Source organism: Eurypyga helias, unplaced genomic scaffold (assembly GCF_000690775.1).
Source record: "Eurypyga helias isolate BGI_N326 unplaced genomic scaffold, ASM69077v1 scaffold36603, whole genome shotgun sequence".
Lineage (NCBI taxonomy): Eukaryota > Metazoa > Chordata > Aves > Eurypygiformes > Eurypygidae > Eurypyga > Eurypyga helias.
In genome coordinates, this window is record NW_010242444.1 from 1 (window position 1) to 20737 (window position 20737).

The 20737-nt window shown below is 47.2% G+C and overlaps 1 protein-coding gene across 1 annotated transcript; it reads left to right on the forward strand.

Annotated features, from left to right (window-relative positions):
• Positions 1 to 2708: 2708 nt before the first annotated feature.
• Positions 2709 to 20394, forward strand: FBXO32 (F-box protein 32; the record flags this gene model as incomplete). Its single annotated transcript, XM_010149089.1, has 8 exons — positions 2709 to 2846; positions 4512 to 4561; positions 5233 to 5325; positions 12891 to 12984; positions 13852 to 14036; positions 17583 to 17765; positions 18938 to 19081; positions 19763 to 20394. Coding segments are annotated over 8 exons (977 nt in total), but the record flags the coding sequence as incomplete, so codon positions are not given.
• Positions 20395 to 20737: the final 343 nt, after the last annotated feature.

Genomic DNA, 20737 nt, shown 5'->3' on the forward strand with positions numbered 1-20737 from the left:
CTTTGGTGGGGTCGCGGGTTGGGTGGGAAAAGCGAGGAAAAGGTGAAAGCGGTCGCTGCCCCACGGCCCGGGCGATTCGCCCTCGGGGAGCATCGCCAAGTGTCTCCTGGGGGGGCTGGAAGTGTCTCCTCATCCCAAAACAACCCTTCCTTGGGCTTCCCGGCTCTCGGGTGGGAGGAGGATGATGAGTCTGAAGCCATAAACCTTCCCCAGGCCGTGAGTAATGAGCCTTACGTGCCGCTTGACTAATCCGGCTGCAAAACCAGAGCGAAAGCCCCGAGATGGTGAAGCACCGCGGGGCTGTGTGGCCGCGGGCAGGAAGCCTTTGCAGCAGCCCGGGCGTCATGGTCTGCGGCCAGATCGCTCCTGTCGGAACCGAACTTCCCTTGCAGAGCTGCATCTTGTTTCCAGCTGCCGGCAGTCAGGCTTGGGTTTGCTGCGATGGGTCAGGAGCGTCCGTGACAAAGGGATTTGGAGCAAATGGGGATTTGCTGTGTACCACAGCTGAGATGTTTTTGCAGCAGGTCTCTATCTCTTCCTCTTTTATAGCAGCTGTACATAAAAATCAAGTTTAGAACCCACAGCATCTGATTTACAAGTAGGTAGAAGAATATCTGGCTGATGGTAGTGTGATTGTATTGGGAATACTGAGTCTGGCATGGGCTTGTGCAGCCCTTTTCCCATAAAAAAGCGAGGAGGTGATGTACTGGCCCTGGACTGAGGTCCTGGCGCTGCCAGGTCCTGAGGTCCAGCTGTGCAACCTGTCAAGATGTCTTGGAGAAGCATGTGGAAACCTGGCAGCACGTAAACAGGGGAATAGTCTGCCTCTCCTACTGGAATCGGTCCACTGCTGCTGTTATGAAGGTTTCAGATTACAGAGTCATTCAGGAGGAAGTCAGCAGTCAAGGGTGTGCTGTTGACATGCAAGATTTAAAGCAGATCTGTCTCGTGCTCGGGGGCCTGGATTCTGCCACGGCATGGGGCATGTTAACCTGGCCCACTATTGATTTTGTGCAGCCCTGATAAAACACGAGCTTGGACATCTCAAAACTGCTCCTTCCTTACTGCCATACTTAGTTCTCAGGTTTTGGTGTCCCCCCCAGCAGAAAGCCACACGGATGAGGAAACAGGCGGCTGAACTGTTCTGCTCTCAGGCTGAGGCTCTTCTGAGCCAGCTCAGCTAGTGGAAGTGGCTGGTTCCCTGAGCTGTTGGGAATGTTGCCCAGCTGTGCTGCTGTTCCCCTCTGCAGTGTGGTGCCTTCCCTGCAGCCCTGGTTCCCGGTGAGGGGGCACTCAGAGGATGGGGGTTTCACCCACCTCTGGGACCATGCCCAGGTGCCAAACCAGAACACACATCCAGACCCTGCAGGAGGAGGTCTGGGTCCCTCATGGGGTTGAAACTCTGACTTGGTCACTTGTGCGCACACTGATGGTGTGGCTGTGCTGACAGACAGCAAACCTCCCTCTTCAGCTGTGGGCCTGGGCTGGTGATCCTGTTTATCAGTAAGGAGTGAAACGAGGAGCCTGTCCTGCAACCTTCATTCCTTTGCAAGGGCTGAGCTGAATAAATGTTGGAAGTGTGAGTTGGTGTAGTGCTCATGATATTTTTTTTTTTAGGCTAAACAGTGTAAACACGAAGACTGTATAGGAGGAAGTGTGGCTCTTCAGAGGATGCTTGCGCAGTGCTGCGAGCAGCATGTTTTCTGTGCCTGCCAGAGCTCTGGGCTGTCCCAGGCCAGTGCTGCTGCCACAGCTGAGAGGTGCAGCGAGGTGTCTGGGACCCTTCTTTGCATTTAGACCTGCAGACAGCCATCTCCCATCCCTTGCAAACTTCTAGAGCAGTAGAGGTGGCTCTGTTTTGTTCTCCCAGATGCATTGCCTGTCTTCTCAGCACCTGCGAGGCATGCCTGCAGCTCTGGGCAGCACGCTGTGCAGGGGGGTCTCTGACCACAGCACCTAGTGGGTGCTGCCTTCCCCTGCCACCCCCAGGGATCAGTGCTGTGGCCACCCAGGTGTTTGTTTCACATTGCTGCTTGAATCTGCGGATTTGCAGGCCTGCAGAATGAGATGTTGATGCACAGCCTTTTCATAGATAGCCTTTCATTGCCTTAGAAGAAAATAAGGGGTTATATAGCTCCCTTTGCTAATTACAGTTACAGCAGAGCTCTGGCAAATGCAGAAGATGGGTAGTCTTGGACAATGTTAATTTGTACAGTCACTACTGTAGGGTTTGGAAAACCACCAGCCAAGTCTGAACCTCAGCTGAGCTTTTCTTGTAAGCTTGAAAGAATGTTTTGTAGGGACTCTCTTGTTAATAAATATTTTGAGTGTATATATATGTCCTCAGATGTCTAAATATGTCCTTCTGTAGAAGTCTGACTGGCTCAGAGGAATCTACCATCTACAGTAGGAGGATATGGTGTTACTTAAATGTAGAAACAGGTTAAAGGGAGGGAAAGAATACGGCCCAGTAGTGTCCCAGCACTAACTGTGCAATCGGAATTACCTACTCCTGTCTGTTATGGGTATCTTAGCACAGAAATAAGGCACCAGAGGTTCATTTGAAAATACCATTACTGGATGTGAAAACTGCATGCAGACTTCTTGAGAGCAGCCTGCAAGGAGGCAGCTTTGGAATTCATGATGAAAACCTGTGTATCTTCTCTCCTTGCAGGAAACAGTGTTCAGCAGACTGCAGAAATAAACAGAATCCTTACTTTGTGTCATTCACAGCTTTTGTAAAAAGGATGATCACAACAAAGAGAATCTCTTCAACAGCCTGAACTATGATGTTGCTGCCAAGAAGAGAAAAAAAGACCTGCTGAATAACAAAGCCAAGATTCAATGTAAGATGTCTATTTGGGTTTTTTTTACAGAAGTTGCTGCAGGAGAATGGAAAAAGCTTCATATCTATGACTTTCACACAGCGCGTGAAGAGCCTTCCAGAGTGTCTCAAAGGGCTTTGCGCCCGGCTTTGACCCAAGTAGAGAACTTAGATACAGTTTAATGTGAAGATTTATGCCCCTGTTAGTAATCCCTGTTCTGAAGAGTTGTGCTTGTTGTGTTCAAATTTTTGTCATTTGTATTTGTCAAAAGGAGGGTAATTTTTTCCTATGGTACACTCAAATGAACCAGTTCCAGTTTTTTCCCCCTGTAGACTTCCTTGTGCACAACAGGCTAAATTTATTCTTCCCTCCATATGCATGTTGAGTACTGATCTACATTACTGGAGGCTACGAGCCTGAATGAGAGCTTTGATCCTATCTCTGTGTGCGGAGTGCATGAAAAATGAAATAAGATTTCAGCTTGCTCAAAACAATGGAAGGTTTGAAATCTTCCTGTGCGAGCAGCCTGGGTCTCAGATGGCACAGTGGGGGAGTGCGCAGGGACAGCCAGGTCTGCGTTGGTCTGATCGCAAGATAGGTACTGCAGTTGGATGTGAAGGCTACAAATGTAAACATGCACAGAGGAAATGAGTTACAATTCCCACACTACTATTAGTTCATTGTGCATCCCCCAGGATTTTGGAAACTGATGCCAAAATCTGGCCCCTCTGTGCATTCAGTTCTCTGAACAAACAAATGTTACCATGACAGTTTTTGGCTGGATTCTGCTGTGACCTACTATTTAAGAGGGCCTGATGCAGGATCTGCGTGCCTGTAACTGAGACTGGGTTTGTCTTTGGGCTCGCAGTACCAGGCAGGAGTACATGGCTGCATCCTTAGGTGGAAAAAGACTTTTATAGAAAGAAATCCAGCAATATGGGGAAAAGAATTTTTCTTACACTAGCTGCTAAATTGCCAGTGTGTAGTGGAGGAAGGGTCAAAAGCCCATGTGAGAATTGAGTGGGAGAAAGATCTAGCAGCAAAACTGCTGTTAAAGTAAGGTCTCTTTTGCAAACAGAGTTAGTCAGATGTGGTGTGTACGGGGAAGCTATTGGGGAGTGGATGGGATGACTCCCATTTGAGGGACAGGAGGGACAATAAGAAATAGGAAAATTTTGGTCCGAACTCGGTTTTTCTTTTATAGCAAGTTAGCTGTGAGCATAAGCATGCTTCTCTGAGCCTGACCTCACTGCTAAAAGCTCTCCCACATGCCTGGTGTCTCATGACATTTTTGTTCAACTTCAGATTTGACATTCAATCTCAAGCCTGTAACCAAGGTAATGAATAGTTAATAAATCAATAACAACAAAACCTGGCTGTCAGCCACACTTACTGTCTGGGACCAGAGAAGCAGAGGTGCTATGGTATATCTGTGGCTGGCAGATTAAACATTTACAGTCTTGAGCTGTGTCACTGAAACAGAAGCCCTTTCTAAGCCTCAGGACTGCAGTCTCAAATGAAGCAGTATGGAAACAAAGCAGCTCAGCAAGTTGCTAGTTTTGGTTTCAAGTGCTTTGTTGTAAACACAAAATAACTTAATTTGCACTAAAAGGGGAGTGAGTGTTATGAGCAGAATAGAGATCCATCCCTCTGCAGATACTGAGCAAAATGTCTTTGTCCAAACAGATTTCCACCAGGAGAAGTGGATCTATGTTCACAAGGGGAGCACAAAAGAGGTGAGTGCCTCCAGAAGTTCTTTGTTCCCTTTATTTTTTTTTTTCCAAGCTGTGGAAGATCCTGTGCTGATATAAATCAGCAGAAGCTCTTAAGAGATAAGTGGACGATCTGGCTTGGGGCTGGAATTTCAGTAATGATTTTAAGCCTCAATCAGGGAGCCAGGGCTTGCTGTACAAGGCTGTGTACATGTGTTTAAAATATGACTTGTTTGCTTCCCTCAGTTAAAAAAAAAAAAGCCATTTGCAGACCAAGCCATAATACTGTTCTTGGCTTTCACCCAGTACAGTCCTAACATGGAAAATCATTGGAATTCATCACAACGGCTTGCCTTGTGCTCACAGAGAGAAGTGGCTGTACAAGACTGCTCTGAACTTGCACTGTATGTTGAACCTCGGGAATGTGTGGTTCATTCTCAACTGTAAATTCATGGGTCATGAGCAGAGCTCGGGTCACTCTTGGGAAACTACCATAATCTACATGGGGCCATGCTCACTCTTGACGTCAGTAAGTGCGGCGCTGTGGGAGACAGGCCTGCCTCCTCCAGCTGTGAGCTGGTCCCATGGTTTGTACCCATTAGCTAGCTAAATTGGGTTGCCCTGGGTCACATCTTCCTGCTGCTGTCTGGACTTTTGTCTGCCAAAACATGACCCAGACTATTTCTTCTCCTCAGCGCCATGGTTACTGCACCTTGGGAGAAGCCTTCAACAGACTTGATTTCTCCAGTGCTATCCTGGACTCCAGGCGATTCAATTATGTCGTGAGGGTGAGTGAAAGGCCAGGGTTATTTTGCTGTGGTGGTGGTGGAGATGCTGAACTGAGCACCAGTTGGGTGATGGGACGTGCTGGCAAAGAGGAGAGGTCCAAGCATGCAAGTGGGGGTGTTGGGCTTTGATGCATGAAGTAATTGATGGAAGTTGTGTGGATAGACACCCACAACCTCCTCTTTGATCTGTTAAAATGGAGAGAGGTAGTGGTAATGTAGAAGATGGGCTATCGACAGCCTAGAATTCCTACTACTTTTAGTTGTGAAATTCACTACTGAAACCCAGAAAACTTGACTTCTAATTCCTGAGCTCTCAGTTCAGCTTCTCAACGTGATTCCTATAACCCCAAAAGGAGGATGCTCTCTGCAGAAGCCATAGAGCAGTGTGGACCTCTTCTCACAGGAGGCTCCAGCTCCACAAGGGCTATGAAGCTTGGTCTCCTTTGAAGTGGTACAGGAGAGACTCTGGGGAGTTTTGGGAATGAGGGGATGGGCTGAACCTCTTGGAGGCACTGATCTTAAAATCTCTAAGGATCATGGTTGCTCTTAATCCTGTGTGACTGGCAGCAGTTTCAGTGGGTGAAGCATTTGGTTAGTCCTGACACCAGTAGTTGGTAGGAAGGAGCCATCAGCCCCAGGTTCCTCAGGCTCTGACTTTGCATAACAGATCAGGGCTTCTCTTACTGCTCTGGGTGGCCAAGAGAAACAGTAGTGGTTGGGGGAGCTGCTGGCCTGGGGGCTGTATGTTTATGTGCATGTGATCTGCAGATTGATCTCAAGTTTCGGAATGCTTATCAAGGTTGGGAATTCAATAAGCTTAAAATCTGTTATTAACTTGAGGCTGTTTATAAACAGCTCCTTTTCAGATCTCATCAGCAGCTGATCACTGGTGAGGGCACCAGCTGTTCAGGTTTTAAGTTTTGGAGCAAGTAGCATTGGTATTGCTTTCCCTTTGAGTCAAATGTCATGAAAAGTGTCTAAGGAAAAAGTAATGTGAGCAAGTTCACCTTGGTTTGTTCACCTGTTGTATAGGTGATAAGTCAGTGAAAACCTCTGTCACCCTGGAAGGGTGCTGGCACTCAGGGGGATTACCTGCCTGCTATGCAGGAGGGGCACTTGGATGCCCCACTGCAGGGGTGAAGGAGGGGCACTGGCAATCACTTGGATGCCCCACTGCAGGGGTGGCAGCAGGGAGTGGGGATGTTATGGGAGGTGAAGTGGGATGCAAGTCCATGGAAACTCAGGCTGTCCTAGCTCTGCTAGTTCTGGGACAAATTGTTTTCCTGATTGCACAGAGAGGTGGTGATCACCAGTGCTGAAGTACTCAGTGTTTTCTGATACCAGATATTTTTAGGGGGATTATTGTGGAAGGAACAGTTCATGCCAAGCCTATAACCCTTTAAAACTACCTCCTTAATACAAAGGAGGAAAATAAAGTAAAACTTTGATTTGGTTCTCCAGAGATCCATTTGGCAGACTTTGGAGTTCTTCATCACTCTGAGACACAAAGACCTTTGCTAAGCATGGTCTCAGGTGGTGCTGTGCCATGTGATGGGCTTCTGCTGCTCAGCCCAAGGTGATGGGTGTCTCGCATGGGGCTGTATTGATTGAGCAGAAGTACTATTAATTTTTTGAAGAGCTAACTCAAATTTCTGTGAAATTGGTGTGGTCTGATGGGGAGGCTCAGGCTGACCTTCTTCCCTCCTTTTTCCCCATGAGGACTTCATAAAAGCATCCCAAATCTGCTGTGTATCCAAAATAGTGGTGTTCTGTATGGAAGCCAGCATGTATTCTTGTTTTGACAAATTTTATCTCTCTCAGCTTTTAAGAGTAGTTTTCCCCCCAGTAGTTTTAAGGATACATCACTGCTGAGAAGTATGGAGTTTTCTAATTGAGGCTGACTTGTGGTTTGGCAGATTAAAGAAGATATTAAACCTGGTACCATGGATCAAATATAAAACTGACTTCTTAAAATGAAAGGTTTGTATCGGCCAAGTCTCCGGTGGATAGTAGCTCATAAAATACCTTTTGTGCCAGATTTACTCATGAAAAGCTCTGCCTAGATGTGGAATTTGTTTATGGTCCTTTGCAAATCACAGGCCTCCTGGAGCACAGAGATGAGCAATCTGTCACATGGAAAATGCCTTGAATGTTGGCAGGCAAAACATTTTTCCTTTCCCTCCCTCTCCTTGTTCTCTCTAGTTCCACCCGTTGCTCAGGGTATCTGATTAATGTCACACTACTTAGTTCATCAAACAATTGCTTTCTGAGGAGGGAAGTTTAGAGTTGGAGGCTGAGGGAGAGTATGAGGATGTCTGGGGGTGGAAAAAAGAGAGAAGCAGCTGCAGGCTTGGGATTCTGCTGGCTACACCCAAACTTGCCCTATAGAGAAATAAGCTACATCACTGCTGAGAGCAAAATGGGCTTTCAGGCTGAACATCAACTTGTCTTTCTCAAAGTATTCCTTTCTAAATTTCTCTGAAGTGCAGTGGTGTTTTCAGTGCTGCTTTTTTTTTTTGTTGTACGGGAAGTGTCTGCTGCTTAAAATACACCCAAACTAAGTTCAGAGAATCACGGAATCCTTTGGGTTGGAAGGGACCTTAAAGCCCCCCTAGTTCCAACCCCCCTGCCATGGGCAGGGATACCTTCCACTAGACCAGGTTGCTCAAAGCCTCATCCAGCCTGGCCTTGAACACTTCCAGGGATGGGGCATCCACAGCTTCTCTGGGCAACCTGTTCGCGTGCCTCCCCACCCTCTCTGGGAACAATTTCTTCCTGATATCTAATCTAAACCTCCCCACTTTCAATTTAAACCCGTTCCCCCTTGTCCTGTCACTACAGGCCCTTGTAAAAAGTCCCCCCCAGCTTCCTTGTAGCCCCTTCAGGTACTGGAAGGCTGCAATAAGGTCTCCCCGGAGCCTTCTCTTCTCCAGGCTGAACAAGCCCAACTCTTGCAGCCTTTCATCACAGGAGAGGTGCTCCAGCCCTCTGAGCATCTTCGTGGCCTCCTCTGGACTCGCTCCAACTGGTCAATATCCTTCTGATGTTGAGGGCTCCACAGCTGGATGCAGCACTCCAGGTGGGGTCTCAGCAGAGCAGAGTACAGGGGCAGAATTCCCTCCCTCGACCTGCTGGCCATGCTTCTGATGCAGCTGAGAGTTCTTGGAGTTCTGAATGATGCACTGATAAAATGGGCACCTCCTTGCAGTGAGGTGGAGGTGTGAGCTGCAAGAAGCTTGGCAGGTATTTTTCATGGGCAAATACCATCAGCTGGAGCCGGTGAGTTCAGGTAACTGAAGCAGAAGAATTTTTCCTGACTTCCGTCTTGTCTTGACAGTTTGATGCAGTGGTAGAAGTGCCAAGTGCAGGTATTGGTGCTGTGGCTTGGTCTTCACTCATTTTTTTAAACCTCAGTGTCTCCCTACATCTTACAGGACTATGTTCCCTGTTCAGAACTAGTAAGGAAGCGTGTGATTGACCCAGAGGACCCAAACTGGTTTGGTCTTGTAGCAGTTTTGGTTTCTCTGGTCTTACAGATTTAGTGAGAAGACTGGAAGTGTTCTGTAAGTGTAAGTAATACGAGCAGAGACAAAAGTGCTTGCAGCCCAGAAGTTGTTGGTTCTCCTTTGGGAACACTCTGTTCAGATGACAGTGAGGTTTTGCAGGCTGCTTCCTTCAGAACGATGTGTCATATGATGGTTGTGTAGTAATGTCTCAAGGGAAGGTGCTGTTTCTGATCATAAAAGCTTAGGTCAGGTTAAGCTGCATGGGCACAGCTCTTCTGGAATAACATGATCTGGATAGTGTGGAGCCTGCTAAAGTAGTCTTAAATTTGTTTCTTAAGTTTTTATAGCGGTTCTCTCCAGGAGTCCTGGATTTATGCTGTGCTGAAAGAGTATCAGCTCCGCTGTCTCGTGGCGATCTGTCAGCACCTGCACTGTAAATCATTATAACTCGCCTTGCTCTTGCTCTGCCTCCTAGGCGAAAGCCAGTGTGACATTTCAGCCACAAAGTGAAGGCCTTTGAGAGAAAGGAGGGGCTGGAGAAGGAATTTTTCATAGCAACATGTTTCTCTAAGCTGTCCAGATGCCACAGCCATATCCCCAACCAGGAGGAGTGTATGGATCCCCACAGGGTGCAGTCCAGCTTCCTTATAGCTGGTTTGGTGTATTTAAAGGGGGATTTACACTTCAGGAGTTTGAAACTTGCGATTTTCATCATTCCAAAGCATTTGCCTTTCTGGGGCACGGTTACGCGTTCCTGCTCGGTGCAGCAGGCCTGCTGAGGATTTCTTGGCTCCGTGCCGTAAGCCCCTAGCAGAGGGTTATTCGGGGTACGGATTGCCCGCGCACCCCGCTGTTGAACTGAGACCGCAGCAGAAGTGCCATCTGGCTGTAGCAGGTCTCGGCAGCGCTGTGCACAGCAGTCACGGGTGCAGGGCAGCATGCTTTCATGGCCCTTGTTCCCTGCCACATGGCACTGGTTTTGCTGTTTCTTTTTTTTTTTTTTCTTGTGCTTATGGGAGGAGGACCTGCTCTGCTCCCAGAGCGAAGTGGCTTGTTCTACCAACTCCTAGTGAGGTTTGAGCAGGAGCACATCACACTTCTGGGGATGTGAGCAAGTTATTGCCCTGCTGTGGAAGATGCTGCATCCTGCCAGCTTTGCTAGAGGCTCTGGAGTAGCCCACTGCACCTTGGTAGCTCTTGCAGATGCCTGAGAACAAACAAAATAGGGTCAAGGCAGTTGGATTTTGTGGGGAAGCTACCAGATCACCATTTTCTACTTCTGAGTAGCTGAAAGAATGAACTGGGATCTAATGCCCTGTTTTCCCAGGGCATTGCAGACTTCCCAGCTCCAGTTGAAATCAGCTGAAATGCAATCACTTACTGTTTTCAGAAAAAAGAGGCCTTTTAAAATTGCTCTTAACCTTTCCCTGTGCACTCTCTTCTACCATCTGTCCCTCTCAGTTGAGCGTGGGCTGGACTTAATGCAACTGCATCATACCACATGCTTGCAGCTCTCCAGCCTTTTTACCCTGCTCAGCATTAATCTGAATTCATCAGTCTGCTTTTAGCCTGTCTTAGGCGAGTGGCAACCTTGATTTATTTTTCTCTAATGCTGTAGACCCCAATTTGGCAGTCTGTTAACTGAGACACTACTCTGTTGGGTCTGTGCCAACACTGAAAGACCCTCAGCGCACTGGAGCATGTGGGACACGGATGAACTGTGGTGCTCACCTGCTTTTTGTGCATTCTATGAGCACAGAATGATTAAAAAAATCTTTTTTAGAGGGCTCACCAGTTGCCCCAGCCAGCAGTCCCTGGGAAGCAGAGTAGTCCTAGCAGTATTCACTACATCATTTTCATATGGAATTTTATCCTGTGTTTATTGCTGCAGGGGAAGGGAGGGGACGCGTGATATCTGAGCTGGTTCAATGAACATAAATTGAACCTTGATAAACACAGACAAGGCAAGTTTGGATCTGTTCCTTTGGTTAAATTAATTTTGTACCAATTTAGTGTTCTTCAAGGAACTGAGATTTTTATCCTCGTTCCTCTTCAAGAACAGCCCGGCGTCTAGCTCTTACGGCATTGTATTACGTAATGCTTGTCACTGGGTGCATTTTGGTGTTTTAGTAATGGGCACAACGTTGCTAACACTCAGCCTGGAGGAAGCTGTCTCTGTGCCAGTTCCAGAATGGTGTAGTCTGCAGACAGCAGTTGTTTATGCACAGAAAAGCTGATCTGTGTGGCTAATGTACAGATGGAGTCTGGCAAGTTGATCATATAATCAAAGGTCTGAAGGCTAAATACTTTAGTGTAAGCAGAGTATTGCAGGCTACTTCAGGACACTGATTTCCCCCCCCACACACACTTTTTCCAATATTTCAAGAAATAAAGAAAATGCCTTTTTAAAAATATACCACACATCTTGCAAACTGCCTTGTTTTTAAGAGTATCTGTTTGTTGTGGTCTCAGTTTAGCTGATATAGCAAGAAGATCCACTGATGCCTGTGCTAAGAATACTATGCAACCCTGCTGTATCTCTTGTTTCCCCCAAATGGGCCAAGAAAACAGGCAGCCTGCCCTTCACAGGAATTAGAGCAGGTCTTTTTTCTTGTTTGCTTTTGGTCATGCGAGGTACAAGATATTAATAGACTGTAAACTCGAAGCCATCTGATGATGGTGTTGGGCTGGGAATCAAACGGAAGAGGAGACTGGTCACTCTAGGTGACTTCTCCTCTCTGAACTGGCGGTTGCATGCCAGCGCCCGAGACGAGCAGAGCAGGCGAACCACTGCAGCAATACTTCTCCCTGAGCTCCCCGCTTCACAGCAAGCTGCCGGTGACTTTTTGGATACATTCCTCTCATTCTCATAGCGGGCCAAAGAGTTCAGCTCATGACTTATCAAGTCTTGTCAAAAGGCATCTTAGTTACTTGACACAAGTGCTTGCACCTTCTCTGGACTCCCGGCGGTGCCAGCAGTGGGATACTTTAGCTTCAGATGATAAAGGATTAATAAGCTAGTCATGCGGTAATGTGTTGATTGACTTGTAGCATAAAAGGTTTTTCCTTTCCTTTCTAAATTAAAACAGGCGGCTATGTACATCCAAAACAAATGGACTGACACGTGGACAGTTTGTGTATTTATATAATGCTGGGGGAAGGGAAGAAGGCTTGGAAGATCACAGGCCACATGTTCTGCAGAGCATGATCCGTAGGAAACTTCCACGGTTGTTCTTGTGGTGGTAGCAAGCTGGGAGGAGAGGGCATCTGCCCCATGGGAAATGCCTCCTTTAGCAACTGCAGCCCAGATTCAGGGTTCAGCTTGTACGTGAGTCGGGAGATCAGGGATGGGAAGCAAATCCCAATCAAAAGTAAAAGTGAGTTGCCCATTAGGGGAGGCTAACAAGTAAACAGGACAAACAGGGAAAGGGGGGTTTGGTGTTGTGGCTGGGAGAGCTGAAGTGAGAGGAGGGAGCCTTGGGGAAATAGGGGTTTGCTGGGGGAGGTGAGGGTTTGTTTTTAATATACTGCTTAACCTTTCTGTCGTGGCGACAGCACTCTGACAAAACCCATGCAACCCAGGAGTTTGACGTAAATTGTGGAGTCTGATTCTCATTAATGCCCCATCAATAATATCCTGATCCAAACAGGCATTCGTTCGTGTTCCCTTATGACACTGCTTGTTTATGCCCCAGTGAAGGATGGTGACGTTGGCTGTTCGTTGTTCCCTCAGTGTGAATAGAGGCTGTCAGACTGAGCACCTCTCTGTGGTTTCTCTGCATCTCTGAACCATGAAATCAAGGTGTTTTTCCCCTCTGATAATTAATTAGAATGCCTCTTTATTTTTTTTTTTTCCCCCACCCCTTTCAATGTGGGTTTAATTATTTGGCCTGTGTTCTCCTCCCCCTTTGCGTTAGCTTGCTCTGTCGTTCTGGCTCCCTTTTATTTTCAAGCAGCAAACAAGTCTCTGGACTGTTTTGCTGTGTCATGTGACCAGGAGTCAAGATTAGAAAGGTATCTCTGTGCTCTAAGGCTTGCAACTTCTATTTTTATCCACAGCTGTTGGAGCTGATAGCAAAGTCTCAGCTGACGTCACTGAGTGGCATTGCCCAGAAAAACTACATGAACATTTTGGAAAAAGTGGTGCAGAAAGGTAAGAAACGGAAACAGTGAGGGGGAGGAGGAGGAGTCTGATTTAATCTCAGTGTGAACCACATCCTTGAGAATAGTCAGGCAATGCGAGATGGGTGAAAAGAGGCACCACTACTTATTTCTGTAGTGCAGTTCCACTTTCCTATGGTGAAAGACTGTGGTGGGGGAGTGGGAAGAAATGTCTGTGTTCTGGTAGGTGTCTGAGCAATGATTCCTCCTTCTCCAGCTTTCCTTGCTACCACCCCTTCTGCATCCTACCTAGTCCTATTTCTGGCTGCAGAAGAGATGGCTGCTCCTGCCCTCAGCCTGGCACATCTGCAGTCCCTGCTGCTGCCTTGTTGCCAGTTTGCTGTATCATCGAGTGCTCCCACTGCTCCAAAGGAAAGGGAAGCTCAAGGGCTATCATCACTGGGAGGGGGGCTGAGTTGTAGTTGAGATGTGCCACTTGCCTCCCTGATAATTCAGCTCTGGCTGAAGCCTGGGAATTGAGAGCGGCCTTGTAGTGCGTGTATACGTAAAGAGAAAGCAGATCCTGAGCTGTGTCCCTGCCCATCACCTGGGGTAGATGGGGAAGAGGTGCACATAGATAACATCTCACACATATTGGAGGGGAAAGCTGGCTGGTTGCCAGTGGCTGGAAATGGGCAGTGCCATTGAAAGGGCAGATATCTCATCTGCTTATCCTGGGAGGATCTCTTTCCATCTGCTGCACTTGGCTAACATTTAAGAGGTTTCCTCTAAGAAGAAAAGTGTAGGTTGACTCTTTTGGCCTGGGAGGTTATAGCAGGTAACTTGACTTGCCTGAGAAACACAGATTCAGAAAAAGATTTGGGCAGTTCCTATTTTAACCTTTCTTGTTCCTCCAAAGTCCTTGAAGATCAGCAGAACATCAGGCTAATACGGGAATTGCTGCAGACCCTCTACACATCTCTCTGCACACTGGTTCAGCGGGTTGGCAAGTCTGTCCTGGTTGGAAACATCAACATGTGGGTGCACAGGATGGAGAGTATTCTCCACTGGCAGCAGCAACTGAACAACATTCAGATCACCAGGGTAAGCGTAAATCCTGAAAGCTAAAAATAATGTGTCTCCTCTGTGAAACCTTCTCATGTAGCAGCTCTCATCTGGGTGACCGTGTCCCACTGTACTCCCAGTGCAAGCCCAGACTGCTGGGGAAGGACTTGAGTTGCCAGAATAACTGGATGCATTCCTAGCATTACTTGTGTCCCTTAATTCAGACTCATGTACACAACCCAGGATCATGCTCACTGTTACTGGTCCTAGACCGTGGCTTAATGGCCATGAAGTGCTGTGCAGAGCTGGGCAGGAAACGGTCTCCCCCTCATGAGAGACTAGGCCTCAGTATGAAAAGTCAACTCATCTTTCTCAAACTGAGAAATTGCCTTCAAAATTTGTTTATCAGATAGTTGAGGTTTTTAGGTTTGCTTAATCTATAAATTAAATGCAAATTTCCAAATAGCTGCATAACTTCATGCTTCCTGGCTGAAAATATCAATGATTCTTCCAGTAATCTGGAGCTGCCTGTTCCAGCCGGACGAGTCCTGCTTTTACAACATCTGTTTTTTTGACAGCGTCTGTGGGGATGGGAAAGAGATGTATTAGTTGATAAATTCCAAACCAGGCTTTGCATAGGAATCAAATCTGAACTTGCTCCACTTGCAGAATCACAGAAGGGTTGGGGTTGGAAGACACCTCTGGATGTCATCTGATCTAATGCCCCTACTCAAGCAAGACCACCTACAACCAGTTGCCCAGGATCATGTCTAGAGTCTTTATCCCACTTTGAATGGATACTTACTCTACAGAAATCCTAAAGCTTTCCCCTAATGCTGATCTCTCTGTTGGTGCACCTCTTGTAGGACTCTGAACTGAACTGTGAACTTCTGACTCGGACAGACCAAGGCATGGCCTAAGGGAATATAAAAAGCACCATTTTCCCTGGTGGGTCAACCAGAGAGGCATTTGCAAAAGATGAAGCAAAGAGCCTGCTTTCGTCATTTTACATGTCTGTGTTCTCTGGGAACACCAGGAAACAATTTCCAGTCCCTCAGTTAGAGTCATACAGGCAACAGAATACAGGAGATGAACTCTGGAAAGTCCCAGGGAATTTGAATAGCTGCAAAAGCAGCAGTACCTTAATAGCGGTGGTCTGTGCCCCTCCTCTGCTTCTGTTCTGGTGTGCAGCTCTTGGGATGGGCTGTAGCTTCCTTTGCCTTGCAGGGGAAGCACTGGCTGAACTGTGGGCACAGCAGGTCTGGGAGCTGCCATGTCCTGGGCACTGCCAGGATCAGCTCTGCCTGGCCATCTGCCCAGAGTGCACCACAGGTCAGGGCCTAACTTCTACTGCTCAGCTCAGTAGTAAGATGTGGGGTTTTCCTTCTGTTTCAGGGACTCATAAAACGCAGGCATTTCAGAGAACTCCAAAAACGGCAAAAGTGCATCAAAATACTGTTTGTGAGCAGAACTGCCTTTATGTGTACTTAAACATAGGTTTACAGACACTTCTGTAAAATAAAGTAGATGTCAAGCTTGCAGTAAGAAATTTCACACCGCTGAAGGTGACTTGAGGTTAAGCTAGAGCAAAACCAGCTGAGTTTAGAGGAAGGAGGAACAAGCTCAGCTCTTTACAGCCAGTTGCTTACAATGCAGAGTGCTTCTGGTGTTTCTGGAGGGTGGGCAGTGTCTTGCAAGAGTCAAAACATAAGCCTTTTAAAAAAAAAAAAACTCACAAAATACTGTGTGCTAGAGCTGCTTTAAAAAAAACACTCAGTCCAGAAGTGACAGCATGCTGATCTGATCTAATCTGTGTTCTTTCTCCAAAAAAAGTAATGTTTGAAAAGTCCTGGAAAGAAATACTGAGGGAAAAGAAGTAGCAGATAAGTCTTTGGCCCTGAGTCAGAAAACCTGTAAGGATTTGCTTGAGTCACACTGGCTTCTTCAGAAATAAGACATAAACATGAGCTTGGGGTTTTTTTTTTGACTCAAGAGTCTTCGTCTTGCCTGTTGTGCCCTAGCAAAGCTTTTATGCGGACAAAGTGCAGGAGAATGCAAGACAGGCTGGCAAGGGATCACAGGAGGTGATCCAAGGCTCCACTGCATTCTTCCAACCTCAGAATATGACCTCAGCTTGCACTGATGGGCAGGGACGCTGAGCCTGGACTTGTGGATTGTACCGAGGAAGCATCTACGTGTAACCAGGCAGTGCACTTGCAGCTTAACTCTCAGCAGGCAGTGTTGAAGCTGTCATGGGAAGGTGGTATGTCCTCTGCAGATGGCAGAGATGGTTCACTCCTTCTGGAGGGGTTGTTCCAGGCCTGTCTTGCTGGTGAAGGTGTCCAAAAATGATGCCTAGGTCATCTGTGGTCCTTGCAGGTACCAGGTAGTGCTGTGTGGTCCAGGCTAGTTGCTGCGGCACTGAAGGGAGGGCGGGTGCCGCTTGCGTACGGACATGCTTGTGCCTGCGGAGTTTCATATGCAATGGGATGGCTGGAGATGGGACCGTATGGTTAAAAGCAGCCTCACGCAGTGTTACCCTGCTGATCGTGGTCCTTGTGCTGCTTGTTTGAAATGGTTAATAGCTCTGCCAGTTGTGAGATGGGTGCTGTGACTTAAAATAGCAGCATCTCTGTGCAGGGTAAACGACAAACTTGGCACATCTGTCTAGCATTGTTTCCTTGTTGGGGCCCAATCCTAAAAGCTGCTGTTTGCCTTAATAAGGCTGGGCCTGGTTTTAGAGCCGCTGGAGCCTGGGTTGGCTTTGCTGATGCCTTGCTCCCATGTGTGCCGTGGATTTCCCACGAGGGCAAGACCTGCTGATCTGTCGTGGTCAGTTTGTCCTGGGGCTGTGCTGCCATGAGGACTTGGAAAACAGTTCTGGACCATGTGTAGACCAGGCGAAGGTGTGGCTCGGGGGTGAAGGTGGCTTTTGGCTCTTTAAGCTAGGATGTGCTTTGGTGTGGCTGAACAGCCTGGAAAAGCATGGCTGCAGCTGGTGGGAAAGGGGCAGGTCCTCTGAGTGTTCACAAAGGAAAAGTTAGGCTTGCCAGCATGGACCTGGGAAAATCCTGCTGTGGGTACTCATCAGCCACTGCTGTGGTTACAGCAGGATCCTGTGACGACATAAGCTAAAACACATGGCACAAGAGCATGAGATTCCCAGCAGTGTGTGTAACAGGAGGCTGAACTTGAGAAGTAATGCCAGTGTCCTTCATGGCGGTGAGACCTGGATGGTTAACAGCTGATACCACAACGTAGCCCGTGTCCTGCTGCGGTGGTAGTGGTGCTTCTGGGAGCGGAGTCTGAGGAGTACGGATGCGGAGTGGACAAGGAGGCTTGAACTGCGACTCTGCTTCTAACTACTGCAATACAAATACATGTCCCCTTCCTCGAGGAGCTCTCAAATTGTGTTCTGGGGCAGAAGGTCAAATGTGTCTATGTAAACCATCCCCTTATTCAAAAGGGGGAACTGCTGCTTATTCTCTGTGTGAAAAGCAATGTTTAAAAAGCAGTAACTACTGCAAGCTAAAATTGCTTGGGTTTTAAGCTTCCTGTGAGCTTAATTTTGTCTGTCTCTTCCAGCCTGCCTTTAAAGGAACCACTTTCACAGACCTGCCATTGTGTTTACAACTGAACATCATGCAGCGACTGAGTGATGGGAGAGACCTGGTTAGCCTTGGTCAGGTGGCTCCTGACCTGCAAGTGCTCAGCGAAGACCGGCTGCTGTGGAAGAAGCTCTGCCAGTACCACTTTACGGACAGACAGGTACAAGGAGGGTTGCAAACTGCCATTAGTTGCTAGTAACCCACGAGGAAGTGAACAAACATGGGTAGGAGACTCTTAACTGACTATCTCTTGGATCTAAGGGCTGTGCCACAAGCTGATAATACAAGCTGGCATGAGAATGACTGTGAGGATGATTTATGTAGAGGGTTTTGCATGCCACAGCCATGATTCCTGAAATAGGAGCCTGAGGAATTAATCATACGGTGAACTTCTTCAACCCTAATCCAGGTGGTAACAACTGCAAGTCATGCAGCTGCTTCTTGCCCCACGTGTGTGGGGAAAACGTGTAGGCAAGCTCCGACAATCACCCTGATGTCCCAGGGACTGACATCCTTGCAGAGAATCTCTGTGGATGGGGTCCATGAGCAATGAGTCGTACTCTCTTGCCCTTTAGAGTAAGAAATCCCCTTCAAGCTGTTTTATGAGTGACAGGACAGTATGTGGAAAACATCCCTGCCACTACCCACGTTGTACCTGTGGAAACATCTTTGGCCTTTTGTAAGCTGGTAATCATCTGGGGTCTTCTAAACATAAAACCAAACAAAAATCCCTCTCTGATTATGGTGAATGTCTGGAGTGTTTATACCAGACCTCTGCACTTCAGGGACCACGTGCCAGACTTCTCTGCTGACTTGGCTTTATTTGCTCACTCTGAATCTGACTTTGGAAGCGACTCTGGGGAAGTTACTTCTATTAACAAGTACATGTAAACCCAGTCTCTGCAACTAATGAGCCCTAAAAGACAGACAGGTGTCTCCCAAGCTAGTGTGACAAATCACTGTGTCTTAAGGGTCAGTGGAAAGGCAAAATACGTTTAATTTCTGAAACTGTTACACGCAATTATACTTGCTGTCCTGCCAGCCAGAAACAGTGGCTAAAGTAGTATGAAATAGCTCCCAGGATTTCAGGCTTTCATGTAGTAATATTCATGAAAAAGGGGATAGGCCTTGATAGTGGTATTGGGTGAGGCTTTTGCCATCTGTGAGCTGGTTATAGTTGGATGCTCAGAGCAGGAGTTTTCTTGGTGTTAGAAGGGAGCTGTTGTGGGACTGGCAAGGAGGACACGCACACAAAGGAGAGGAGGACTGAGTTGAGGGTTGGGGCAAACCTGTATTTGACCTGCTACAGTTTTGATAACTCATTTCCTTCAGATTCGCAAACGGCTAATCTTATCTGACAAGGGACAGCTGGATTGGAAGAAGATGTACTTCAAGCTCATAAGGTGTTACCCACGGAAGGAGCAGTATGGTGACACGTTGCAGCTGTGCAGGCACTGCCACATTCTCTCCTGGAAGGTACGAGGTGCTGGTGGGACAAACTCAACTGGGGCACAAGGCACTCGGTGCTTCCTCTGATGGCAGCTGGTGTGGGGTGCTGCAGTGCCTTGGCCTGCGTAGCCTAGTGTTTTCCTAGGTCTTAATCCTCCCTCAACTATTAAGACCCTCTGTGCTTCACAGATCCGTCTTCTCTACGTTGAACAGGAGCGGCTGTCAAGGCTAGAGGGGAGTGGGATGGGTATGCTGTAGGGCTGCCTGTAGTAGGCCATCTTAGCACTGCCGGCAGCTCCTGCCACCCATTCCGGAGAGGTGGAGGTCTTGGCAACAGGATTAGCTGGAATGAGAGCTGATGGCTGCAAAACAGTGTGGGACAAAAATCTGTTGGCCACTGTGGTGATATCCAGGGCAGGTCTTCATTAACTCCTGGAGCTAAGGGTAGGCTCCGGCCCCTTGTCCCTCAGAGGAGAGGGGAAAAGAGTGAATTGGATCTTTGCTGGTTTTATTTCCCTTGACTTGCCAGTAGCCCCTAAATCTGCAGCCCAGTTCTGAGCTGTCGGCTTTGACGAGAGTAGGAGTATTCTTCTGGGCTGGGCTCTGTGTGCGAGCGGGACGTCTGGCAGAGGGGCAGCGCTGCCTTGGCTGATGCTTTGGCGCCTGTTCCGCAGGCTCTCTAAACAGAGTTGTTTTCTCCTTTCCCAGGGTACTGATCACCCTTGCACAGCCAACAACCCGGAGACTTGCTCCACCTCTCTTTCGCCGCAAGACTTTATCAATTTGTTCAGGTTCTGAACGTGGGGTTCTGCAGCTGACGCAGTTCTTACAGGACACTTTATGCCGCTGAGCTTGGACACTCCGTTTGTAAATAGTGTAAATACTCGTGTTTGTTTGAAGCTCCTGAGTCAAGGAACAAGAGGATCGTGGAGATGAAAGGTGAAATTGCTCACTGACATGCAGCACTTGAGGAATACAGACTTTTGTAGGACTGGTATATAGATGCATCATGTTGTACAGAGTCCCTTTTTTTTTAATGATCAGAGTACAAGATACAGGGCAGAAAAACTTCATTTTTTTGTCTTTAGAAGTTAAAAATGAATTTGCCCCACAACCATGAGAACTCTTGGTTTGTTTCTGATAGAGAGAAAGCAATATGAGGCTAGGACTGTTGAACTGTTTCTCCATCTGGTTTTATTTAGCATATGTATTTATAAATATGATGTTTTAAAAATATTTATGAAAAATATCCCTGTGACAAGTTTAATAATACTTCTATGTTTTTAAAAAGGACACATTCTGAAATACTTAGGATAGAACTCTAGCCTACTTGCAAAAGAATCGCACCGTACCACTTTCTACCTCTAAAAGATTGAGTACCTTTCAAACAAAAATCCAGTGTACAATGTGAACTTTTGTATTTTGTACAACAATTTAAAGGGAAACATTTGTGATAGTAAGCATCTTTTCTTGTGTTAATGCTTACCTCTTTGCATTAGTTTTCTTGCTCTACTTAGTGCTTGAATGCCTAGATGATAGGCACCATATAAATACCTAAGACTTTACTCCATCCTCTTTTAATTTGTTGGTTTTATGAAAGACTAAGCAAAAGGGAAAAGAGAAGCCACAAGGATGAAGGTGATCTGAAAGGGAGGAAGTTCTATTACAGAGAAAGAAAGGACT